This window comes from Lutjanus erythropterus, chromosome 19 (assembly GCF_056507025.1).
Source record: "Lutjanus erythropterus isolate fLutEry1 chromosome 19, fLutEry1.hap2, whole genome shotgun sequence".
NCBI classification, from domain to species: domain Eukaryota; kingdom Metazoa; phylum Chordata; class Actinopteri; order Lutjaniformes; family Lutjanidae; genus Lutjanus; species Lutjanus erythropterus.
In genome coordinates this window covers 29,132,262-29,159,151 of record NC_139335.1, presented here as the reverse complement: position 1 = coordinate 29,159,151, position 26,890 = coordinate 29,132,262, and the positions used below count along the sequence as shown (strand labels likewise).

At 42.0% G+C, this 26,890-nt stretch overlaps 1 protein-coding gene across 2 annotated transcripts in view; it reads right to left on the bottom strand.

Annotated features, from left to right (window-relative positions):
* prr12b (proline rich 12b) overlaps positions 1-26,890 on the bottom strand; it is a 41,553-nt gene that overhangs the window by 1,776 nt on the left and 12,887 nt on the right. Inside the window, exons 2-15 of one of the 2 annotated variants that reach the window (XM_084743737.1) lie at positions 23,412-23,569; positions 21,771-21,932; positions 16,969-21,521; positions 14,386-14,598; positions 10,873-10,947; positions 7,963-8,845; positions 7,169-7,773; positions 6,972-7,088; positions 5,753-5,886; positions 4,538-5,562; positions 2,588-2,707; positions 1,688-1,785; positions 1,378-1,509; positions 389-484 (exon numbers count right to left, since the gene is read on the bottom strand). In XM_084743737.1, coding sequence (XP_084599863.1) covers positions 389-484; positions 1,378-1,509; positions 1,688-1,785; positions 2,588-2,707; positions 4,538-5,562; positions 5,753-5,886; positions 6,972-7,088; positions 7,169-7,773; positions 7,963-8,845; positions 10,873-10,947; positions 14,386-14,598; positions 16,969-21,521; positions 21,771-21,932; positions 23,412-23,569 — 8,371 coding nt within the window. Of the gene's footprint in view, positions 1-388; positions 485-1,377; positions 1,510-1,687; positions 1,786-2,587; positions 2,708-4,537; positions 5,598-5,752; positions 5,887-6,971; positions 7,089-7,168; positions 7,774-7,962; positions 8,846-10,872; positions 10,948-14,385; positions 14,599-16,968; positions 21,522-21,770; positions 21,933-23,411; positions 23,570-26,890 lie in introns of those variants that run through there. The other variant, XM_084743738.1, reaches the window with a different exon arrangement.

Genomic DNA, 26,890 nt, shown 5'->3' with positions numbered 1-26,890 from the left:
CTCCCCTACTTTAATTTTTACTTTCCAGCTGTGCAAAAAGGAAAATCATAACAGCTGCAATCTCCGTGTGGTCAATATGACCGAAAATAGATGAAATAGGTTAAAATTATCACATTTGCTTTGCTTTTTGTGTAATAATAAGTAATTTATATATATATATATATAAAACATTTTAAATGAAAATGCAGAAAGGAAAACCTGAGAGCAGGCATTCTGGTACCTGACTTTTTGGGTAAATTAAATGCATTTATGACAGGTGGGACCCAAAAAATCTGAGCAATACTTTTCAAGAGTGGAGCACTGAGTGTGTGTAAATATGCCAGTTTTAGCGTTTTATTCAACAAGAGCAAAACATTTATTTAAAAAGCATCAATGCTGTCATGCTTACCTCCTTCTTGCAATGCAGGAAGGTGTGATACTTGTAGTGGTGAAGGGAATGATACAGACTGTAGATCCGGCAGGTTTCAATCGAGAGTTTCAGATCCTGGGAAGTTTGCGAGAGAGAGAAAAGATTGAGGACTTTTTCTCCTGACTGATTTCCCCCTCCATTTGAAAAAAGTACTACTGATGATTACAGCAACACTGAAGAAAACTGAACGATTGATAGTATGTAACTCGCTCCTGCTTGTGTGCAATCAGTCAATGATATGATTAAATGTCACCACCCTCACTAGTCAGCATGAGAAATACTACTAAATAAAATTATTTAATGTTTTATGTACAATGGTAATTAACCGTTGCCTCAAAACTGTTATGCAGCCTCCCACCACTAGCTGGTGCTGCAGCCCAGGCAGACAGCTGCCTCTCTCGCCCAGCAATTTGTGTATTGTAGAGTTTGATTAATGCCTTCAAATGACTCTTAACACACCCAGTATTTTTTTTATCAATTAATAAATTGTGCTCAAATTCAACTGCTTTCTGAGTGTTTTCTCACTGTTAGACTTGTCGACTGGTCTAAATTAAAATTTGTGTTTAATCGACAAGAAAATTAGTAGCTCTCCCCATAGAACCATACTCAGCCCACGTTGGTTTGTCAGAGATGGGGAGTAATTAATTACAAATACTTCATTACTGTACTTAAGTGGAATTATGTACAGTGACAAGATCTTTAAGTTAATATGGACGTGTCAAAACATGCAGTTCCCGAAGTGGCCACTTGAGGCTGGCTCTGAAAGTGAGTCATTCCCCATAGCGCTGTATTAAAATATCGGTTTACAGTCTGGTACAAAATAACAGTTTTGCTAATTTCCTGGTTAATTCAGAAGAACTATACTGTGAACTGACAGTGTCTATCTTAATATGTATTTTGTATGTTAAACCAAGGACTGATTACCCAGTACAATGTAATATGGGAGTAGCAAGTGTGATGTTTCTGACCTGTTGCTTAGGAATAGTCCTTTTGACCCAGTTGAGGGTTTTGCGATTGTAACCCTCCCCACCGAGGTGAACTTTAACAGCTCCAGATTCCAGCGGGTCTGCTGTCATTTTGGGGAATATGTGTAAAGCCTCCTGGAGAGAGGAAAGCAGAGCGGAGTCAAAGGCATGAGAGAGAGCTCAAGTTTAGTCTCAGCTTTTTAAAAATGTATCTGCAGTTTCTGTTAGTTTCAAACCTACACCGAAGTTGATGTAAAGCAGACAGTCGCTTCTAACAGACTGTAAAACAAACTAGAAGGATGTGTAGGGTTACCTGGTGCTGAGCACTCATGTTGACTCTCCTCAACAGCCTCTTCTTCTGTTCACTGAGCAGGCTATCGATTTTCCTCATGGGTGGGAGGTACAACTCATCTGGGGAGTGAAAGAGGAGGAACATTCATTTTTATTTTAGAATCTTACATTTTAATCATTGCGTACTATTGAGAGAGACCTGCAGAGGATATTAATAGTAAGACAGTATTGGCATGGTAAAGGTTGTTCTTTGTCTGTCATGTCCTCCTTCAGAAGCCAATAAAAGTTCCTGTTTGGAAAAGGGCAGGCACTTTAAAAAACACTTAGCAGGTGATTGGATGAACCATCTGTCTATCACATCTAACACGGGCTAACTTCAACCAATCAGATCAAACTCTTGCTGAAGCCAGTGGGGAGAAGAGTGAAGACATCTTTTCTGTGGAGAAAGCACTTCAGTGCTAACTGATGCTATCACAGTATCTATGCTAACCTGTTCAGGAGCTGCCACTGTTTGTTCGAGATGAGTCACTTCCACGGATGTTTGGTGCAGACACAGAAGGATAATATGAAGCCTGGCAAGATGGATTTCTGACTCTCTTACTATGTCATTTGATTTGTTGATCTGATTGGTTGAAATTAGACAGATGTTTCATCACCTAGGTGTTGTTTAAAAGTGCCTGCCCTTTTCCAAACTGTTTTTTAAGGATGGCTTCCCAGATGGTTCTGTGTAACAAACCATCTTGCGTGTCAGGTTTATCAAAAGTGTTAGCGATAGGGTCCCTGAACACCTACCGACCCATGTTGTGATGTGGTCATGCACAGACAACAGTAAGAAGACCATTCATGTGTCTCTGGACACACCAGGTCTATTCTCAGCTCATTCACACTCTCACTGAAACCTGTCAGTTGTCTGACTGCTCACCATCAGTGTCCTCCAGTGCTTGGATCATATCAGGGTCGAGTGCTGTGCTGACCAACATCTCCACGTAGCTCCTGAACATCTCCCTCATGGCTCTGCTGTTGACTCCACCCCGCACAGACCCTGGAACACAAATAAACTTTAATATGTTACCAGACTTGGGGTAATGCATTCAGTATTATATAGCTTTTGGCTGTAACAGAATAATACAACATTTTACCAATACAACCCTCATGCCAAAAAATGTTGGTATGCTGTGTAAAACAAATAAATACAGAATGCAATGATTTGCAAATCATTTGTGACTTGTATACAACTGAATACAGCACAAAGACAAGATATTTAAAGTTCAAACTGATGCACTTAATTGTTTTTTGTAAATATATACTGATTCTGAATGTGATGTCTGCAACATGTTTTAAAGAATATGGGACAGAAGCAACAAAAGACTGGGAAAGTCCCGGGAATCCTCCACAGACTCAGTGGGTCACAAGCATGCAACTCTTTGGGAAAAACTGCAAATAGTCCAACAGTTTGAGAACAATGTCTCTCAACACAAACTGCAGGGATTTAGGGATTTCACCATCTACAGTGCAAAATATTAAAATATTCAGAGAATCCACAGTTTGTTGCTGCATCTACAAATGCAAGTTAAGACTCTACCACGCAAAGAGAAAGACACATCTCACAAAAACATCCAGAAACGCTGCAGACTTCTCTGGGCCCGAGATGGACTGGACTCTGGATGCCATCCAGACATTTTTTTCAGAGATGTCAGGGCTTATTTCAGCAAGACAACACAAAGACACATTGTGCACATGTGCCACACGTTGTAGTAAAATAGTTCAGGTACTAGACTGACCCGCCTGCAGTCCAGACTTGTCTCTCATTGACAATGTGTGGTACATTATGAAGTACAAAACATGGCAACAGAGACCCCAGACTGTTGAGCACTTTAACTTGAATATCAAGCAAGAACGGGGAAAAAATCACTTTTAAAACTTCAACAGTTAGTGTCCTCAGTTCCTAAATCCTTACTGAGTGTTGTTAAAAATAAAGGTGATGTATCACAGTGGTAAACATGCCCCCGTCCCAACTTCTTTGGAACATGTTGCAGGCATCAAATTCAGAATGAGTGAATATTTACAAAAACAAAGCTAAGTTAATTTTCTGAGAACGTTTAACTTTGGCTCCCTACATTTGAAAACAAATATCTGTACTTTCTACTCCTTACATTTTCAAAACAGACTCGATACTTAAGTTTTAATGCATCTGAAACATAGAAAAGACAATTTCTTGGTCTATCTATCAGCGTATATCATGCATGACAGACGTAAGAAGACAGAGATGATGTAAAATATGTAACTAGATAAAAAATGATGTAACAAGACAGAAATAATGGATTTAACAAGGCAAAAAGGATGTAAAAGACAAAAAGACGAAAAAGACATAAAAGATGTAAAATGTAAAATTGGCATAAAAGGTGTAACAAGATGAATAAGATGTAACAAAATGAAAATGACATAAAAGACGTAGAAGACGCAATCAATGTAACAAGATGGAAACAATATAACAATACATAACAAGACAACACAACGAGACCGAAAGGATGTAACAACCTGAAAATGATAAAACAATATATAACAAGAAGAAAATGACGTAAAAGATGTAACAAGATGAAAAAGATGCAACAAGATAAAAACGATGGATGTAACAATACAAAAATAGCATAACAGGATGTAACAAGTCGAAAACAATATAACAATATATATTTATACTGAGAACATTTCAGAGCCTGAACAGTTTTAATTGTGTAAAGAAGCTGAATCCGTATTTCTGATTTTTCTGTATTTCTAGTATCTGTACTTTTACTTGACTACAGAATGTGTGTACTTTTGCCACCTGTGACACACACACACACACACACACACACACACACACAGAAGAGCTGACCTTCATCATCACTGGGCGGGGAGGAGTCAGACTCAGAGGAGGAGGACGGCACCTCCTTCAGCCACTTCTTCCTCTTCTTGGGAGGAGGCTCTGCGCTTTCCTTCGAAGTCTTGGCTCTGGCCTGACGCTCCATCTTCTTCTCTCCTCCTCCTCCTCCTCCTCTCTTCTCCTCCTTCAGCCTCGCAAACTGCACCGAACCATCCCTCCTCTCTCGCACCTCCCTCTCCCTCTTCTCTTTCTCCTGATCCCTTTGTTTCTCCTTCTCCCTCCCTTCTTTTTCTCTCTGCTCCCTCTCCTGCCTCTCCTTTTCCCTGCGCTCCCTTTCTTTTTTCTCCCTTTCTTTATCTCTCCTCTCCCTCTCTTTTTGTTCCCTCTCCTGCTTCTCCCTTTCACTTTGCTCCCTCTCTTTCCTCTCCCTCTCCCGTCTCTCCCACTCTTTTTGCTCCCTCTCTTTCTGCTCTCTCTCCTGCCTCTCCCTCTCTTTCCACTCCCTCTTCTGCCTCTCCCTTTCTTTCCGCTCCCTCTCCTGTTTCTCCTTCTCTCTTTGCTCCCTGTTCCTTCTATCCCTCTCTTTCAACTCTCTCTCTTTTTGTTCCCTCTCATACTCCCTCCTCTCTTTGTCCTTTTGCTCTTTCTCTCTTTTCTCCCTCTCTTTCTGCTCCTTCTCCCGTCTTTCGCTCTCGCTCTCCTGCTCCATTTCTTTCTCCTTTTCCCTACACTCCCTCTCCTTTCGCTCCTTGTCCTCTTTCTCCCTCTCCACCTTCTCTATTTCTTTCCTGTCCCTCTCTTTCTGCTCCCTCTCCTGTTTCTCCTTCTCTTTTTGCTCTCTCTCCTCTTTCTCTCTCCTCTCTCGCTCCTTATGCTCCTTTTCCACTTTCTCCCTGTGCTCCCTCTCTCTTTGTTCTCTTTCCCTTTGCTCCCTCAGCTCTCTGTCTTTCTGTCTCTCCTTGTCTCTGTCGTCTCTGTCCACTCGCGGTGGGGTTTGATTGTGGATGGTGGGCAGCTGTTTAGGTAGTGACTGGCGCCTGTCAATCAGAGAGACACAGAGTGGATGAAGCTCCTGTGTCGGGAGGCCGAGGAAGCTTGTTAGTTATTTGAAATGAAAAATCAGTTTTTTCTCAGATTTGTGGTTTTGATTAAGCTCCAGTTACTGTAATCTGACTTCATGGCCTCTGAGTGACAGTCAGAAACATTTATCAAGAAACTCAAACTCACCTCAGGGTCAGACCTGCTCTGTGCCACGGCTTTCGAGAACACACTCTGACGTAATCCTTCTTGTTGACGTTCTCCAAGAACTTCACGTACAAACGCTGGTAGCGCATCTTAGCGTCACCAAAGTAACCGAGATACTGAGAGAAGAGACAGAGAATTAGAAACATAATTTACTAAACAGGATTATTCCATATGAAAAAATATCTGATAGCAAACTGAATACTCTTAAATCTACAACACTGCAATGAGGGAACAGGTTTGTGAGGATTACTTAAAAAATGTATTCAGATACAGTTACTGATTACTTGTGAAAAAAATATAACTTTATTACTTTCTGTAATATATAATACGGTGAAATAGTTAAGCCTAATATAGTGTTTTTAGGGTTTTTATCGATCGGTCGATTATTTTCACAGTTAATTGATTAGTTGTTTGGTCTATAATCCTCAAATGTCTTGTTTTGTCCACAACTGAAAGATATTCAGTTTACAGTCAGAGAGGAGTAAAGAAACCAGAAAATATTCACATTTAAGACGCTGAAATCAGAGAATTTTGACTCTTTATTAATTAAAAAATGTCTGAAAACCATTAATTGATTATCAAAACAGATTAGTTTAATAGTCCATCTTTGCAGCTCTAAGTGTTCTATGTTGGTTTCTTAGCTCGTCCAGCTGTTCCTTCCCCTGTTGTTTATTGATTGATTGATTTAAAGACAAAAAATAGTGAAATTTCCATGCAGGGAAGCATTTTTTCACTTGACACCGTGATAATGAATTGGCAGCTGTGTGCACTGTGCATGGTAGGACATCATTCTTTATTTTAAAATTGTAATCCTTCTAATAATCCCCATTTTTATTAAATTAAATGTCTTTTTCATCTGTAACTGTAATGGAATACAATACCTCCAGATTTTGTAATCCTGGTACATGTAATATCTTACTCCCAGAGCTTGCAGTGGTAGTCCAGCAACTCCTGTGTCCTGTGATTTAAACTTACTGTTTTTGAGTTGGAGTTTGGTTGTTGGAGAGACTGATATCTGGCGTATATAACAGCAGTGTCTCTTTGGAAAAGGCTGTCTGACAGCAAGGTAAAGTGGTGAAAAAATTCTAAATATAGCATACAATTAAACAAGTTGATTGTATTAGGTGTCTAAAATATGTTTCGCTGCTGACCCTGACCACAGCAGAGGTCCTGAGTGAAACCTGTCTGGCAGTTAACTCACGTTGCTGGTTGCACAGAACTGCCTCTGACCATCTTTGATCTCTGGGCTGAATTTCTGGAGCAAGGCTTTCTGCACCCTCCAGATGGGCGGGGGCTCTCGGCCTGTCTGCAAGGCCATCTGGTGACACAAACACACACATGGTGAGTCATTTAATTCACCGTACATACGTACTTCCTGGGAGCTGCGGGGGTGCTCACCTTAAGAGTCCCAATGTCCTCGGTTCGAACCACAAACTCGTCACGTTCACGAAAGATCCCCTCGCCCCCGCTCTCACTGTCCTCCTCTTCACTCTCGCCAGCGATGGCGGCGTCTGCCTGTTTCTTTGCCAGGTGCAGCGAGGTGAGACGCTGGGATGCTGGAGCCTCTTCCGGGGTCGGAGGCGACGGCGGAGGAGACGATGATGAGGAGGGTGAGGGAGAGGAGGACGAGGAGGGGGAGGGCTGGCCGGCTTCGGGCTCCTGGTCCGGATCGGAGGACGATGGGGGAGGCGTGGTGGACGGAGGGGGGATGGACTGGCCCAGGGGAAGGTTGGAGAGGGGTGAGGAGGGGATGGCCGGAGGGGAGGTGGAAGGGGGTGGGGAGGTGCCTGCGGTCGGAGCCAGCTGGAAGGAGGGCTGCTGTTGCTCAGAGGGAGGATAAGTTGGATTGGCCTCCTCCTCTTCCTGCTGGATGGGCGGTGGGGAGGGTACAGAGAGACACAGGGGAGGGAGGGGAGAGGGTGAAGAGTAGGTGGGCGGGGAGGGGGAGATGGACGGTGATGGGGACGGTGGTGCAGGAGCGAGCACAGGTCCTGATGGAGAATCTGAAAAACAAGGTGGGAGGAGCAAATGAGAAAAATTACCTTTTAACTGCTGCAAGTTTGTGAGATCACATTTACATCCCATAATTTGTTATGCAGGAAACAGGAAAAGAGCAGTCTATCACAAAAAAATTCAAGTGATTCATGTGAAAGTGAATGATGGTTAAAACTGTATTATTTTCACTTAATTACCTTCAACCTTAGGAACCTCCAAAATCTGCATCTCATCCATCCTCTCCTCCTCTTCCTCTTCCTGCTCTTCCACGGCTCCCTGCTGTACATTCTCTGAATCTCTCATTATGTCTTCATTATCTGCAGTCTCCCCTCCTCTCTCCTCCTCCTCTTCCTCTTCCTCCACCTCCTCTTCCTCCTCCTCTTCTTCCTCCTCCTCCTCCTCTTCTCTTCCCTGCTCAGCCTCCCTCTCCTCTGGTTGCTCTCTGTTTGACTGTGGGGAGACCAGCTTCTCTTCTTCTTCCTTGTCTTGTATGTGGTGCTGATTGTACGTGAGCGCCTCCTCTTTTCCGTTCTCCATGCTGGGGATGAGGGGAGGCATGGCAGGGAGAGGCGGGCTGAGCTGTGGCTCCTGCGGGGTAGGCGGGGACAGAGGGGGCGGGACTTTGACCATTGCAGAAGCCATCGCGGCAGCCAGCGAGTGCGGGGTGTCGTAGAGGGCGGAGATGGCGGATGAGATGCTCTTCTGCAGGTCCTGATTCTTGCTGACCGAGTCCTCCTCATCAGAGGAGAAGGACGGCAGCGTCTCCAGGTTCCTTTTCAGCTCCTCGTCCAGAGGCTTGCAGGGACTCGGGCAGCTGCTGAGAGCCAGGTCCGCCCCCTCGCCCTGCCCTCCCTCGCTGAATGTTCCGGCGGGCTGCTGCGGAGGAGGAGTCGGCGGTAGAGGAGGAGGAGGCGAGGATAAGGGCCTTATCCCTCCCTTGAGAGAGGAGCAGGGGTTCAGGGCCTCCTGCTCGCCCCCGTCATGTCCCAACTCAAGGCCCGACTGTTTTTTGCCTGTCTTCAGGAAGTCCAAAAAAGAGGCCATGAAGCCAGGTTTGAAGTCGAATGCCTTCTCATCAGCCTGCAAGAGAGCACAGTCTCATCACTGTCACTGCATGTCCACTGGACTGCCATGTCTGACACTCTGCACTGTAAAAACAAATGGTTGAGACGACTTCAAATTTCAAGGCTTTGCACTGCAATAGAGTTTTTTGACTTTTGAGCAAACACAAACTCTTCTGATTTGAAATAAATTTGAAAAAGTTTTGCTGACTTATAATGACTAGTAGAAATAATTTACTTTTCTTCTTTAGATAAACTTGAATCTTTGAGTTTGAGAAACTTAAAAAAAAAGCAGCAAACCTGATTTAGTGCCTGAAAAATTTTATCATTTCAATTGAAAGTTTTAACATTTACGTTCACTTTAATAAATTTACTCAATATTTTTTAAGCTTCTAAAAGAAACCTTTTATCCAAAGAAACAGCCTTTTTTGTCTGACAGGACATGGGAATTGTAGGAGTTTGTGTTACTGTTTGATTTTGTTGTGACTTCAGTGTTTTAACACGCTTCTTGCTGCAGAATGAGGCAGCAATAGACCAACAGCTCCCGTGTCCTGCGAGGGAAAATGAATGAATGAATTTCAATGGAGTTTTGTGGCTGTGAAGAGAGCACAGACGCTGGCTTTCAATTCATTATCTGTAAAGGCTGCCTAACAGCCAAAAGTGGGGAAAATGTTCTAAATATAGTGTACAGTTACACTGATATTAATCTGGGTGGCAGGTTAAATCCCTGTTTGTGTTAAAGCAGTGATATAACGTCACATAGCAGCTGCAGCAGCAGGGGAAGAGATGTTTTGGTGCACCCACGTAGCAACTGACATGGATTTTTTATGAGTGTAGAATTAATTACGTAATTTCTGTATGAAGTCTCTGAGGACAAACACTCCTAATTCAAACCCAATACAAGAAAGTGTACAAAGATGGCAATATTTTGAGCTTTGATTAATTCTGACTTCTAATACTTTCTGTTAACTGTGATATGAAAATACATACATACACACAGGGTGAAATAATAGGAGCAGAACATAGTCAGAGTTTGGCATCAAGGCTCCGACCTCATCAGTGACGCAAGGCAACAATGGCATCGACAGGCAGAGGGAGAGATGGGAGGTTTTAACAGTTTAAACAGACCGCCAGGTTGGAAGAGTGCGTTTGGTACGTGCTACAGAGTGTGAGGCGTGTCATGTGTGATTGCGGTGCAGCTGGAGTCGACTGCCCGAACGAGCTCACAGGCGTCACTACATTAATTGAAACAAAAAGATTAAAAGGAAAATATTCTGCTGCACATCAGTGAAATGATGAGGACAAATTAGCAGCACACTGATACGTGCAGACAGTGGAGACGCTTGAAAAAACAGTGACAGCTTTATTCTTCTTTGTACCACTGAGGAATGAATACTGATTCAGCTACCGCATCATTTATCACAAGCAGCGCTGCATTGCACAAACACTTCAATAAATGGCGTGCTCACTTCGACTCTTAAACTCTCAAATTTAAGAGCATCTTAATATTAAATTTGTGAGTAGGAATGAAAGTGAAAATCTTTACTTTTATTCAACTCTGAAGAGTCACTTTAAACACATACAGGCCCTAGACACTGGGCTGTAGGTAATGAAGCTTAGCAGACAGCAGGTGGCAGCAAGATTCCTGCACCGAAAAATGTAGTAACCGTGGCAACAGCTGCCCTGGTAACAGCCTTCTCTCTCCTCTCTCTTTTGTCAGTCAGAAAGAGCTGGCTGTCAGTCAACTATAACCTCCTTCTCTCCAAACCTCAAATCACACAAACACGACTGAAAATTCAAATATTGTGCTCCGTTGGAGACGACAGCACCGAACCATCCCTTATTTTTAGTTTGAATCAATACCAGGGCAAAATGCTACCTTTAACATAGGTACCGGCGTAAGTGCATATATGCACCTGAGGTGTGAGGAAGGTAGGGAATGTGTTGCTCTCTCTAGCAGAGGCTTGAGTTTGAATGGATGGGGTATGAATTATAGATGAAGCTCCTGGCTTTGCTCATTTTTGTCGAGGGTGTGAAGCAACTTACTGAACTGGAGAGTTTCTGCATAGTAGCCCAGGCTTCAGGATTCAGTGGATCGTCCATTTCTTTCTTCCACGTCATCTGTGTCAACATCAGGGAAAAACAGGATTAGTTCAAACTCTTTACACATTGTTGGAAAGGTGTAAAGTTCCCAGGCTTGGGGAGTAATGGATTACATGTAACTGGATTATGGAATCTGGATACAAAAAATGGTAACTGTATTCCATTACAGTTACTGATAAAAAAAAAGATGTAATCAGATTACAGATACATTTAGTAAAAATGGGGATTATTAGTAGGATTACAATTTTAAAATAAAGAACGATATTCTACCATGCACAGTGCACACAGCTGTCAATTTAGTATCATGGCTTCTAGTGAAAAAATGCTTCACTGGAGGAAATTTCAAGATTTTTTTGTTTTTAAATCAATCAATAAAATGCACACAACAAAGGAAGGAACAGCTGGACAAACTAGTAAACCTAAAAACAAACATACAACACTTAGAGCTGCAGAGATTAGTTTACTATTAAATTAATCTGCTTCTATTTTGATAATCAATTTAGGGTTGTGAGTCATTTTTTTTTAAGAAAAAAAAAGTCAAAATTCTCTGATTCCAGCCTTTTAAATGTGAATATTTCCTGGTTTCTTTACTCCTCTCTGACAGTAAACTGAATATTTTTGAATTTTGGACAAAAGACATTTGAGGACTTTTTCCCAGAATTTTCTGACATTTCATGGATTAAAAAAATGATAGTTTAATTGAGAAAATGATACACAGATTAATCAATAATGAAAATAATCGCTACAGGAAAGACTTGAAAAATCTGTCCAAACAAAGTGACAAGACTGTGAAAAGATTAATTAATTGATTAATTGTTTTGAGGTAATCTAAAAGTCATCAAGTTACATTACTTTAATACTGTAATACTTTTATATTGCAATGTTGTAGATTTAAGAGTATTCAGTTTGCAATCAGATATTTTTTCATATGGAATAATCCTGTTTAGTAAATTATGTTTCTAATTCTCTGTCTCTTCTCTCAGTATCTGGGTTACTTTGGTGACGCTAAGATGCGCTACCAGCGTTTGTACGTGAAGTTCTTGGAGAACGTCAACAAGAAGGATTACGTCAGAGTGTGTTCTCGAAAGCCGTGGCACAGAGCAGGTCTGACCCTGAGGTGAGTTTGAGTTTCTTGATAAATGTTTCTGACTGTCACTCAGAGGCCATGAAGTCAGATTACAGTAACTGGAGCTTAATCAAAGGCACAAATCTGATGGACATTTTGGACAAGTAATTAGTTACTGTATCAAAATACATTTTTAAAGTAACCCTCCCAACCCCAGTAATCCCTTTCAAGATGCTCACAGATGCAAGTAATCTTGAGGATTTCACGGTAGGGTTGCATAAAATCAGGAACACGTTTATCCATTTAACTCATTTAAGAAAAAGAATGTGCAAATAATTTCACCTAAAAGGAGTAAAGCAGGAAATATCAATAGTAGGGTTGCATGGTAACTATCACAACCAATAGATTATTGGTCAATAATGGGAGATTTATATAATTATTTATTATTCTGATAATTAAATCATTGACAGATTGTGTCAAATGATTTAGTTTGAATTCTTGGGTAAAATGCTCTATAAAAGCTGAATTTTGTTTGTGAAGTTCTTGATGTACTTTACTTTGATTCTGGTGTAAAACTGATATCAGTTACATTTGGTTCATCCGAAATGGTTGATCTGGATTTAAATTGTTGACTGGGAGTCATGTTATAACATTGGTCTTTCAAGCTTCAATCACTTTCATTTATCATTTCTTTAAACGTTTGATTGTTTTACTGTTGCTACCTGCAAAATTTTTATTTATTGGTATGCTGAGTTCAGTTTGGTTGTTTAATGATACTACATTAAAGGAATAATTCACCCAAAGATGAAAACTCACTCTCATGACTACTTAAGTTCAGATTAAGTTTTCAAATAACCAAAAAAAACACAATCAAATGCCTCCATACTGGTTGTTTGGTGTAATCCAAGTCTCCTAAAGATCCAACATACGTCACACCACACACACCCATTTCAGATGGTGTGCACATGAACATGGCTCCAAGCTAAAGATCTACAGTGAAGATTTAGCCTAAAAACATGGTGTAAATGACATCTTTTAATTCAACTTGGCATGCTGGAGCTTTAGGAGACTTGGATTCCACCAGACGAGCAGTATGGCAGCATTTTATTGATTATTTGGTTGTTTTTTCCATTTGAAAACTGGTCACCATTCGCTTCAATTGATTGGGAGATTCTTCAATGCTGTTTTCCTGTGAAACTCCAGCAGTGTTTTGTGGACTAAAACACTAAACCCAGCATAAGGGTGAGTAGATAATGACAGAATTTTAATATTTGGGTGAACTATTCCTTTAATTGCCTTGCTACATTGTTCTAAAGTTGCAGGACAAGGTTTTGTGAAAGGCTGAGTCCCACAGATGTGAACGCCATCCAGCATCCTTAGAGCTGAGTCAGCACTCTAACCTCAGTCTCTGGTTAATGTAAAACCCAATGTGCTGGAATACAGAGCCGGTACAATAAGAGAATGTCTGTATATCCGTTTGACGTGATCTGGAAACATAAGGTGTCCCTTCACAATCAAAATATTGACTGCAGATGCAGTATGTCTCACTGTTGCTGCGGCAACTAGCTTTCATTTCACTGTAACATGAAATTCAAAGTTGAGCTGTCGTGCACAAGTCCTCTTCCTCCCTTCTTCATACCTTCAGCTCATTCTCTCACACATCGTGACATCAAAAAGTCAGTGGCAGACCTTAAAGGGATAGTTCACCCAAAAATGAAAATTCAGTCATTTATCTGCTCACCCTCATGCCGTCTGAAGATTGAGTTTAGTTTTTTAAATCCACAAAACGCTGCTGGAGTTTCACAGGAAAACAGCATTGCAGAATCAAAACCAGACCTTCACTGGCATGAGGGTGAGTAGATAATGACTGAACTTTGATTTTCAGGTGAACTATACCTTTAAAAAACAATAAGCCATTATAACCACATGCTGTAAAAAACAAGGGAAAAAATTACTTTTCATCTTATAGTTTTTATGTCATAATTATGGCTCATGATTCTGACTTATTATCTCATAATCTTGACTTTTTTAATCTCGTAGTTATGACTCATCCTTGGGGATATTTTTTTCTTTCACTGGTGGTGATGTGCTTCCATAATTCTCTCCTCAGGCTGTTGTGTATAAGACAACGCTCAGCTTTCGTCATACATCGCACAGCGGCAGTCCATTCAAATTTACAGGATCAAATCTGTACTGAATTCGTTTAAGGTACTCTTTGTCTTTATAAACCCCTGAAAATGTTAATACTTGGCATTGAAATGACTACAAATAAAAACCAAAGACAAGTTCAGCGTTTGTCAGTAGGAAACTACTAAAGCAGCTTTCTCAGAGCAACTACTGAGCAGAACTGAACAGTCACCCATGTGTTCTCGTGTGTGCTCGTTATTTACCTCTTCAGCTTTCTGCTGATGCTTCATCATCTTGTCTTGAGTCTGGGTGAGCTCATTCCTGCTGATGTCCATGGCGGTGCTGGGTCCAGGACTCAGGCCCAGAGACGGTGCTGACCCCACTGATCCATCAGACAGAACTGGCTCGGTGCTGGATAGTGAGTCTGTCCTCAGCAAGGATTCTGATGAGAGCATGGTGGGAATGGGCAGTTTGATCTGAGAAGCAGACAAGGTGGATGGATTAAGACATTCATCATTAAAGGGAAGGACTTTTTTTGTTGGAAATGCTGCAGCTGGACTACTCAGGATGTCTAGAGCATAAGCTACTGATGCTGGCTGTGTTAAAACCCCCTCAGGGGTTAGTTTTACACAGATATAGTATCATACTGATCTCAAGCATGAGTTTCAGTTCAGTTTTTCTCTTACACTAATTAAATTTGTGGTCAGGTCAGAACTAGCAAAAGGAAATTTATTGCACATGGTGACAAGAAAGCATTTTAAGTTGACAAAAATACACACATGCTTTACTTAAGTAGAAGTACAGATACTTCTGTAAAAAAAAAGACTGGTAAAAGTAGAAGCACCGATTCACCTACTTTACGGAAGTAAAAGTACAGGCTCTGAAATGTACTCACAGTATAAAAGTAAGAAGTCGTCCTCTGAAGGACATTTTACTGACTGTTTCTGTGCAGAGCTTTACTTCATAGACAAGCCTCTATTTTGTCGTTTCGTCTTTTTCGTTGGTTGCATTTTTTACGTCTTTTTTCTTCTTTTTACATCTCTTTTGTGCTGTTACGTCTTTTACATCTTTTTTGTCTAGTTGCATAATTCTTGTCTTTTTTTGTCTTTTACGCAATTTTTGTCACTTTACATATTTTTTGTCTAGTTGTCTTTTACGCCTTTTTCATCTTCTTATTGTTAAGTCATTTTTGTCCTGTTACATCTTTCACATCATTTTCATCCTGTTACATCTTTGTTGTCTACTTACGTCTTTTGCGTAGTTTTTACCTCTGTAAGTCTGTCACGTGTGATAAGCACTGATAGATACACCAATAAACTGTCTTTTCTTTGTGTTGTTGGCCCATTAGGTTGAACAAAAATAATCAATAATTCCTCTCAAATGCATCAAAACTAAAGTAACAAGCCTGTTTTGAAAATGTAATCAACCGACAAAATATATACAGCATAAGCTTTACTTTGTGAAGCTGTTGAAGGCCATTCAGCATAAGATGAACTGTCATATGTGCATAAAGTGCGACTAGAAAGTTTGACTAGAAATGTTTGTATTTCTGCATAATGTGACCTAAAACATCATCAGATCTTCATTCAAGTCCTAAAGCCAGAGGAGGACCCGGTTTTCCTTTGTTGGAAAAAATCATGTGAACCTCCTGGATTATCAGTTCATCTGGGTAAAAGGGTAACTGGAGTCAGGTGTTTCAGTCAGTGGTATGACAGTCAGGTATGAGTTTAGCTTCCCCCGCTCCTACTGAAAGAATATAAACCTGGGTCTTAACTCTCAAAGACTGGCCTGGTGTCCCATGCCATGGTCAAAGGACATTTCTGTGGAGGTCAGGCAGAAAACTGTTGATGGTCACCTGGCTGGGAAACGTTACAAACCCATTTCCAAAGAGTTTTGCATTCACCAGTCCACTGTCAAGGATGTTCATGAGTCCACCATCAGACAAACACTGAACAAACTTTGCTAAAGGCCATGTGGAGAACCAGAAGGCTGTTAAGGCTGGAAGAGTGTTCTGTGGACAGATGAGTCCAAAATAAAACTTTCTGGATTAAATGTTTGGCGAAAACCAAACACTTCATTCCAGCATAAGAATCTCATTCCAACTGTGACGCATGGCGGTGGAAATATGATGGTTTGAGACTGCTTTGCCTCAGGACAAGGACGGCTTGCAGTAATTGATGGAGATATGACTTCTGGGTTGTACCTGCAAATTCTGCGGGACATGACGGAGTATCCATTCACAGAGTGAAGATCAACAAAAGGTGGAGCATGCAGCAAGACAATGAACCTAAATACACAGGTCAGTCTACCAAAGAATGACTGAAGATGAAAAAAAATGTTTTGGAGTGTTTTAGTCAAAGTCCAGTCTTTAGTCCAGTAGAAATGTTGTAGAAAAGACCTGAAGGGAATAATCCATGTCAGAAATCCCTCCAGCATCACTGAGTTATAGCAGTTTTGTAAAGGAGGAATGGGGCAAAATTTCTCCTGGCCGATGTGTGGGGGTGATCAACAGTCAAAGAGAACATTTTTGGATGAAGCGTTGATCACATTTAAGATCTTATTTATGCAGAAATACAAAAAATTCTGATTCACAGTAATTTCTAGCAGCACTATATGTCTTTTATCTGTCTCTTTATCTATCTTTATCTGTTTTAGCACAGTTACTTGTCATATATCCAATTTGGTCACTTACACTTTACATTTCTGAGTGTCATACATGTTGAGCTAATTCATGGTTATAGAATTTGGACTTAAGACTAGTTTTACTCCTTTTAAATTTATAGGAGTGACTCTGTGATTCTTGGTGACTACAGGCCCAGATTGTCACTTCTTTTGTCCACTATTACCTTGATAGGTCTGATTGGATCTTGCTGCGGCTGCTGGGATGGTTGTTGTTGTTGCTGTTGCTGCTGTTGGTGATGGTGAGGATGATGCTGTTGATGATGCGGTTGTTGGTGAGAACAGGAAACATGTTGCTGTTGTTGATGGTGCAGGTGATGCTGTTGTTGCGGTGCTTGGTGGTGGTCTGCCTGCTGTCTGTGATGTTGGTGTGGATGCTGCTGGAGATGCTGCTGTTGGCTGAACTGCTGCTGTTGATGCTGCTGTTGATGATGATATGGGAGGTTTTGTGCTTTGTTCATATCTTGGTGCAGTTCCACTAGCGCTTCCTCCCTCCTGCCTCGCCCTCGACCCCGTCCACGACCCCTCCTGCTTTCTCCAGGCACTGAACCCATCAGCCCCCTGCAGTAAGGAGGCTCTGGAAGAGGACGTATGCGTGGTCTACCACGTGGGCGAGGAGGGCCTTCACGTTTTGGTTTGGTTGGCTTCCTGCCTCTTTTCTTAGGGCCTTCATGGGGGGGAGGTTGTGGAGGGTGTCCAAGGGAAGAGTAGTTGGAGGGGTGGCAGAAATCCATGTCACCCAACAGTGGACTGAGCCCACTTACTCCCGATGTCCCACCAGCCTTCCTACAACTAGACACCAAGTCAGGGAGAAGATCAGGAAGTCGTCGACTGTTGAGGCGAATATCAGCTGGAACATCAGCTTTATCCTCATCGTCCTCAAATTCGTACTCCTGCGCATAGTTTTTCTTTGTTTGCGGTTGTGGCTCACGCCGCTGTTTGAGCAAGTGAAATGAGCTCGTCTTTAGCAGTTTCTTGGGTCGAGAGGAACAGAAGATAGGTGAGGTCAGACCTGGAGTGCCTGAACTCCCACCCACTCCAACAGCTCCCATTATCTTGTTGACTGAGCCATCCCCTTGAACTGCTGAACTCAATGCCATAGTGGGAGTTTGGGATTGGATGAGGCCAAGCTGGTCAGTATTCACAGTGGAGGGAAGCTCGTGAGTCTTCATGGAGTCAAGGTCTAAGTGCAGATTACCATTTCCTGTTCCTGGAAGGCTGTGGCAATACTGTCCATAGCCTTGATCACTGTGATGACCAACCATATCATAGGCCTCTCCAGCTCCCCCTGTTTTCAAAGCCTCCATACTCTCTTGCACCTGGCCATGGCCCTGGGTGAGGCTTTCTTGAGCAGCCTGTGCTGCCCCAGAATCCCCTGCACAGCTTGACTTGTAATCAGCTGAACAAAACATGTCTTCCATCTCAGGAAAGAAAGAGCGGTCTTCATCGTGTAAGAGAGACTCTGGAAAGCAGATTGATGTTAGAGGTGCAAACCGCTGGGGCTGCTGAGCTTGACTTTGCCCTACTTTACCCACTGGGCTCACAGGGTCAAACTGGTGCTGTTTAAGCTGGTCTAACTGGGAGTGTGACAGCTGGGTTTCAGGCTCTCTTGGGGGCTGTTGTTGGGGAGTTCCCATATTTGCTGCCATCCGATGGGAGTGTGGATGAGCTAACTGAGAGTGTGACATCTGATGGTGAGTGTGTGCTTGCTGTTGGTGGTGGGCATGGGGGTGGGCATGGGCCTGAGGCTGGTTGAGGTGGTGCAGGTGCGAGGGGGTGGACAAGCCCAAATCTGGTTCAGACAGAAAGTCGTGGAGATCTGAGGCTGTTTGTTGGGGATGGTGGTGAGGCGTAAGTCTGTGCTGCTGTCTATGTCTGTCTCCACCACTGGCCTCTCCTCCTGTAACAGGCACCCCAACCCCAGTTCTATCCAGAGCTCCTCCACTGTCTCTGCTGTTAGTCCGTGAAAGAGATTGTTCTAGCATGTCGAGTGGAGATACTGAGTTCTGACTTGCACGGTTTTGATCTCTTGACTGACCTCCAAGACTGTAGTGGGTATCTATACCCTGGGTTTGGAGCTGGAGTTGCAACTGTGAGGACTGGTTCTGTTGGTGGGATTCCACCCCAGCAGGCCCTGCTCCTGCAGCTGAACCCATCATGGCCTGCTGGTTCAAAGGATGCTGCTGCTGCTGCTGTTGCTGTGAAGGGGCTTGTTGGGGGTCCATCTTAGTGCGGGTGGTATGGGAAAGAACAGACTGCAGCAAGTGAGTTTGTTGGGGTGGGTCTGGCGGAGAATCTATTAAAGAGAGGGGGACCTGGTTTTGTCGAGCCTGCTGCACATCTGGTGTGTTACACAAGTAGGCATTGTCATTTGCATCTGAGGGCTTCTTCAGCTCCATGTGAGGGTGGCTGTGTGAGTGTGAGTGGGGATTGCTATGCTGAGGGTGTTGAGGGTGCTGCGTGTGTTGAGTGTGCCGAGAGTGCTGGGAGATTTGGGAGTGCTGAGAGTGTGAGGACACATGTGAGGTGTGATGGGAATGTTGCGAGTGTGGGTGCTGTGTGTAGGGGTCCCCTCTTCCATAATGGACCACAGAGCCCAGGGAGTCATGCTGTTGTTGATGGGAGTGGGTAGTTTGGGAGTGTGAAAAAGAGTCAGTTACCCCTCCTAAACCTCCAGCAGTGGACTTTGATATTGTCAACTCCGACTTGGTCTGCTGTTTCTTCTGTGATATGTCCAACTGACTGTTTAAGCCACTTGCTGCATCACCAATAACAGTTCCAGGACCTGAACTGCTGGTGGTACTATTGGTACGAATGACACTCTGGAGGTGGTAGCGCTCTTCCGAGATCTTGTTCATTTCATAGGTCACCCCCTTGCCCTCTCCATCCCTAGCCTGTGGGAGTGGATGGGGTAGTTGCTGGGGAGGTTGATGATGCTGGGATGGATGAGGAGTTGAGTTCTGGGCATGGAGTAAGTGGTGGATGAGGAAATCATCATCATCCTCTTCCTCATCTTGGGATCTCTCAACTCCCAGCATGTTGGTTTCTGTTTTTGGCTTGGGCGGTGTTGAATGGTAGGACTGACTCTGTGGTTGCTGCGTATCAGGAAAACCTTGTGGTGAGGACATAAAAGGTGGAGGGAGGATGGGGGGCAAGTATTTAGTGGCTCCTGAGCCTCCGGGGGACTGTGCAGGGCGAGCAGAAGCAGGAGAGTGTAATCCAGGACGACTGATAGTAGAATTGATGGAGGGCGAGGGACTAGACTCAGGCAGGTGGTAAGAGTTGTTGCCTCCATTACCAACAGCAGCAGCCCCACTCGCTGATGCTGCAGATCCAACTCCACTGCCAAGTGCAGCAGCTCCTGATATGGATCCACTTCCTGTTGGTCCTCCAGTTCCCCCATACCCTAAGGAAGGACTGGCTGCTCTTCTGAGAGAAGCTGAGCCATAGCTTGAGTCCCCAAAGACTATCTCTGCAGAAAATGAGCGTCCCCCTGAGCCTATACCAGCGAAGGCCTTTCCTCCAGTGCCACCCGCTCCAGAGCTCAGGTCTTGGCCGTGAGGTGAGTTGAATCCTCCATAAGACTGGGCCATGTGTGCCGGTGGAGGCTGGCTGGGCGAGCAGGACTGGGCATGTTGCTGGGGAGGTGTCTGGTCTGGTAGGCCTGTGCTAGATTTGGCCACAGACGGAGAGCCATATGTAGAGAGGCATTGTTTGGGTGCCGGCTGTTGCACAAGGGTGGATGACACCACTGGTACAGGAGGTGGTGCCGGTGCTGACTGAGGCGGGGGCTGCTGACGAGAGGGAGCTGACAGAGAGCCAGTACTTGTCTTGGAGCTAGAAGAGGACAAAGAGGAGGCAGAGGAAGCTGAAGGGGGTGTGTGTGGAGTACGGGAAGAGGATGATGCCGAGCCCGAAGAGGAGTAGCCACTGCTGGAGCTAGAACTCTTGCCTCCCTTAGTGCCAGATGACGAGGAGGCAGAGGAGCTGGAGGAGGAGGATGTGTAGGGAGTTTGGATGATAGGTCGATATGTCTTGGATTCCATTTTGGGCTTTGGGTCAGAGGATGGGCTCTGCTCCCCTAGGGGACTGCAGGACATTCCAGAGTGCCGGTGGTGGCTGGCTATCTGGTGGTAGCCTGTTGACCCACCACAGCTGGCATACTGCTGTAGGGGGAGTGTGGACTGGGCTGGGGATGAGCGTTGGTAATGCTTAATCACACTATCCTGCCGGGAAACTGCCCTCTCTGGAGGAGGCTGGGGTGGAGGGGGTGCTGTGGGTGGCAGGGCTGGTGTGGAAGAGAACATGGAGGCATTATAGAGCTGGGAGGACTGGTTGTGCAGCTGGGAGGACAACAGATTGAACTGGGGAGGGGGCAGATGACAACTGGAGGAGGTAGAAGGGGCTTGGGTCTGAGGAGGGGCCGGAGGCTCCTGGGAGCTCCGGTAGGTGGCACTCTGGGAAGACAGCAGGCGATCAAAGCCCAAGCTGGACTGGGAGGGTGTTTTGATGTGCAGCAGGGGATCATGGGGGGAAAGCAAACCATTAGAAGTCGGGCTAAATGTAGGCGTGTCCTGCAGGGATAATGAGGGAGTGAAAGATCGTCCAGAGAAGGAGCCAGGATGCTGGTATGCAGAAAGGGCTGAGGAGGAGGGGAAGGAGCTGGAGCCTGGAAGTGCCCCTGAAATAAAAAGCTCCGCTGGGGCTGGGGTATGCATTGCTACAAGACACAACATTACATGAACAGTGTTGGTCGATGCAAATCACTATTCAAATTGAATAAATTAGCAAATTTTAAGTTTGAAACTGCAAACTTACTTACTTTTAAGATATTTAGCAAATGAGATCCATGCAAATTATTATGAATTATTTAGAAATAATAGTATTTCAGTAGAAGAGCAACAAGAACTAATAACAAATCTGTTTGTTTTATACAAGTGCAGCATTCCCCTAACAGGCTGATACTCACCAGTCTGCCAGGAGGGAGTGCGAAACTGAGAGAGGAGGGAGGAGGCAGAGGGTGAGGGCTGTGGACCTCGGGACTCCAGAGCTGAAATGAGATTCATGACGGAGGGGTCAGGACCCGAGGGGCTGGCATGGTGGAGGCTGGCATCAAACAGCCCCGACAGGCCTGCAACAAACCACAATCCTCATTTAATTCAAACAAATCATATCATAGATCATATCATTATAAAACGTCTTGCTTTCAAACTTTTATTGCTATCTTTAGAACCAGAAACTTTAAGTAGCAGTTACTATGTAGATCACAGTGCAAAATAAAACACAAAGCAGATCTTTTATACAGAGAAGCCATCCTGCTTTGGTTGTAAATGTGTGGTGCCACGTATCTTTCCTCTCAGTACAATACAGACAATAAAATGATTTTCCTATCTGGACAGATGGCTAGTCTCCTCTCTAATTTGGTGCAGCATTTTCATCATGCAACACAGTAATTGGCAGTTATTGAAAAGATATGGGATAAGTCATCTGAAAAATGGTTGAGAAATTTGTCATTAATCACCTTACCCTCCATTTTAGTCTTGTGGAAATTTCTTGGATCCAGTAATAGTATACTAATAGTAATGGATGGAATTCAACTTGATTGCTAAAAGTTGCACGTTAGGGAGTTTGAATAATTAGCATAACGAACTAATTAACTGCCAAAAATGGGAAATGGATGATTTTGCCTCTTGTTCACTAGAAAGGTGATCTAAGCGTCCAAGTCCATGTTTGTGATGTCCAGAAATGTAATAAAGATTTGATGAACAATAACGTGCAGTTCTTCCTCCTCCTTCATTCTCCCACTGGCATCATCTTCTGGTTCTCAAATAGTGGTCTGGGGACCCACAGGAGCCTGTGGCGGTCAGCCAAGGGGTCCGTGAAAAATTTTCAGACTTATTCATTTAAATTATATTGAAGTTTGTTGGTTTGATTGTTTGTTTGTTTAATTATTTAAAAATGAATTTCCCTAATATACATATAAATACATCAAGAGAGCGTATTTCATGGTTAGTACATGCATAAAATAAAATGCAGTTTCCGATTATTGATTTTACAATAAAAAATCAAATATATATGAAACGTAAATAGTAGAAAATAAAAAACAGGACTTTAAAAGATTAATTTGGGGTTAGATTAATAGGCCTAGCATGAGGCCTATAACATTAAATTGTTTGTAGAATGTACAATGCACTGTAAAAAATACATAAAAATACATAAATAACTAACTAAATAAATACATACATCAATAAATAATTACATATTTTTTAATTCATCATAATAACTTAAACCCATGCATCTGGGGGTCCCCAGACCACTATTTGAGAACCACTGGCATAGTAGGTGATGCCAGTGAAAGAATGGAGGGAGAGTACTTTTACTTTTGATACACGTATAACAAAGTATAACAGTGTTGTGTGTTGGAAGAGTTCAAAAACAAAAACAGTGAATAATCACAACCGGGCTGTGGACAGAATGTAAATATCTTTAAATTAGCTGAAAGTAAGCAAATGCCACTTTACTTACTAGCTGTACTGTACATAGAAATATCTACATACAGTACTACTAGATGTGTATTTCTATAGATACGGTGAAGCCAGTCAATCCTTACCAAGCGTGCGTCCAGCAGCACCCCAGGCCCCGCCTTGTCTGGAACTTCCTGGGTGGTGGTTGGTTGCATAGCCCTGGAGGGGGTGTGGGGTCCCGTAGGCTTGCCGGTGGAGCAGTTCTGAGTCTGGGTGGGATGACCTGGAGCTCCCATACACAAGGCTGAGGAAGACAATGTTATTAGGTGAGCGCGTTATTTACGATAAGTCAGAGTGTTGCACCTACACTTCAAGTTGTTCCGTTTGCTTATTGAAATCATCCACACTCCACTCTCACTGTGTGTCCATAATGTCAAGTACAAGAGTCTAAATGTAGCATCTGTTCCACTGGCTTCAGTCGCATACAGCTGAAGCATGTTCCTGAAGTTTTCTGTTTCTGGATTGTAAAATTTGCTCACTTTGTAATTATAACCAAAAACCCAAAAACATGATTATTTTGTAAGCAGTTAACAGCTTCATCTTAAAGACTCTATTGTTGCTAATATGTTTATATCATATGGAGGTTTATTAGAGATGCGACAATGTATGGAACATTACAATATTATGACAATATCTACTAAAAAATACAATGCTGCTGGTACTTTTCCTACAAGTGTCTGCATTTTCATTTTGTATTTCAGCCACAGGAGGTCATATTGACCACATGCATATTGCTGCTGTTATATTGTTACTTTTTGCAAAGTTGGAGATGCATGTTGTTTGCTTAGTAGCTATCATTGTCTCTGTCACTAAAACTTCACAAGTGGTCTCAATTTTTAATTTCTCACCACTGAAAAACAAATAATTCATTAATTTGAGTTAATTAAAAAATAAAGTAGGGGATACCAGGGATGGTTTTAACACTTTTTTCTCATTGGACCTTGAATATTTGGTGTTGTTGCATCCCTAGAAGCTATACGTAAGTAAGTAATTACCAGTATCCAACAACGTCAGCATCCAAGTCATAAGTACAAGATTTTTGTGAAAGTTAATATGTGAAAACAGAGACAGATGTCTTAAATTCTCTGTTAGTGAGGGTAAATGAGCACTGTTTAAAAATCCCCTTCAGTATTCATGACATATAAAAATATTCTGATTTGAATAATAATTTGTCTGATGTCTGATTTTTCCGCAAGAAAGGTCAAATTACCTGTGAAAGAAATTACATCTATTCCTTCTTCTTCTATGAGACAAGTCAGATTTAAAGTTCAGATTTAAGGTGAGTACAGAGAAACTTTCCCTCTTTAACAGATGAAAGTGGAAAAAGCCTTCTAGTGTCAAACTCTGCAAATCATCTGGACAGTGAGGCTCAAACACCAGCAGAGTTGGGGGGGTTACTTAGAAAATGTATTCTGATAGTTACTAATAACCTGTTAAAAATAATAAGTCAGTAACCTAGTCCAAGAATCACAATATTAAAGTAATGTAACTTAATTACTTTCCATTACTTTTGGATTACCTCAATATAAAATATTGAAATTGTTTAGCCTAATATTGTGTTTTTAAGGCTGCAACTAACAATTATTTTTATCATTGATTAATCAGTTGATTATTTTCTCAATTAATCAATTAGTTGTTTGGTCCATGAAATGTCAGAAAATTGTGAAAAATCTTGATCAACACTCAAGATGATGTCCTAAAATGTTTTGTTTTGTCCATAACTCAGTTTACTGTCAGAGAGGAGTCAAGAAACTAGAAAATATTCACATTTAAGAAGCTGAAATCAGAGAATCTTGACTTTTTATTAATTGAAAAAACGACTCAAAATGATTAATTGATTAATTAATCCTGTCACGAACTTGTCAATTGAAAAGTCCAAACACATGGAGCACTGTCATCATTAGAAGTCCTTCCTGTAACGATTATTTTCATTATTTATTAATCTATCAATTTCTCCATTAATCAATTACTTGTTTGGTCCATAAAATGTCAGAAAAATGTTAATCAGTGTTTCCCAAAATCTAAAGTGACATCTTCAAATGTTTTGTTTCAACAAACAACTCAAAAACATTCAGTTTACTGTCAGAGAAAAGTAAAGTAACCAGAAAATATTCACATTTAAGAAGCTGAAATCAGAGAATTTCAAAAGTAATACATGCAGATTAATTTAAAAGTTGATTCATAATAGATTAATCTTTGCAGCTCTAAGTGTTTAATGTTCATTGTTAGGTTCATTAGTTTGTCCAGATGTTATTTCTTTTGTTGTGCGCAATTTATTGATTGATTGATTGATTGATTGATTGATTGATTGATTGATTTAAAGACAAAAAAAAAAATTCCACCCAGTGAAGCATTTTTTCACCAGAGGTCATGATAATAAATTGGCAGCTGTGTGCACTGTGCATGGTAGTATATTGTTCTTTATTTTAAGACTGTAATCCTGCTAATAATCCCCATTTTTATTAAATTAATTTAATGGAACACAGTTACCTTTTTGTCATGATGCCAGCGCACTGTTTAAGTTTGCCATCACATCACAGTCCTGAGCTGTGAATGTAGGAAACTTTGCCATCTCTACCTTTCAGCACATACGACATAAACATGGAATAACTCAGATCACATCATCTCGGCCTGGGAAGAGTATCACCAGAAGGAGGCAGAGTAGACGGACCAACCACTGTTGCAACAAGGACATAATCTCTCACTAGCTTCCCACCCATGAACGTTGCCAATTGTGTTCAAAGGCACCCTGGAAGCATTGCTACCGAGGATCTATAAGGATAACGTGGCTCTTTGTGGCGGTGTTGAGTGTTTTTCTACTTGTACCACCCAGAGGGGCCCAGCCATTGTACTACCTCAAGGGGAAGATTTAAGTCTTACATATGTGCCAAGAATTACCTGAAACTACTATACTATAAATGTGAAGCCATAAAAGAAATACACAAGTATATTTTTACTGGGGAAGCTGAAAGATTAATGAAGATGAAGACAAAAGATGGTAGAAAGAAAAATAACCAAATATATACCCATATGAAAAAAAAACTATAAGAGATTGCCCATTGCCTTCAATAGTAAATGTTTATATTTCATATGTATTGTATGGTTTATTAGATTTGTATGTCTTATACTGAGATCAAATCATGAAAGTGGCCACTTTCACATTTTTCTGATACAATATTATAAGAATTAAGAAGAATGAAGTCAACATTATGTAAGTTGTTTAACACTAGAACAGCCAAGGCAGTCATTTTGACTGTTTTCAAATTTATATGTGCAATAACTTGAATTAAAAAATACAATGCTGCTGGTACCTGACTTTCCCTAAAAGTGTAGGTATTTTCATTTAATATGTCATCATATGAATTACACAAAAGGCAAAAAAAAGTGATATTTTTTATGGTATACTGACCACATGGAAATTGCCACTGTTGTAATGGTACTTTTTGTACAGTTGGAGATGCATCTTGGTTGCTTAGCAACTATCATCGTCTCTGCCAATAAAACTTCACAAGCTGTCTCGGTTTCCAACTTCACAATTAAAAATGACAAATAATCAATTAATCAG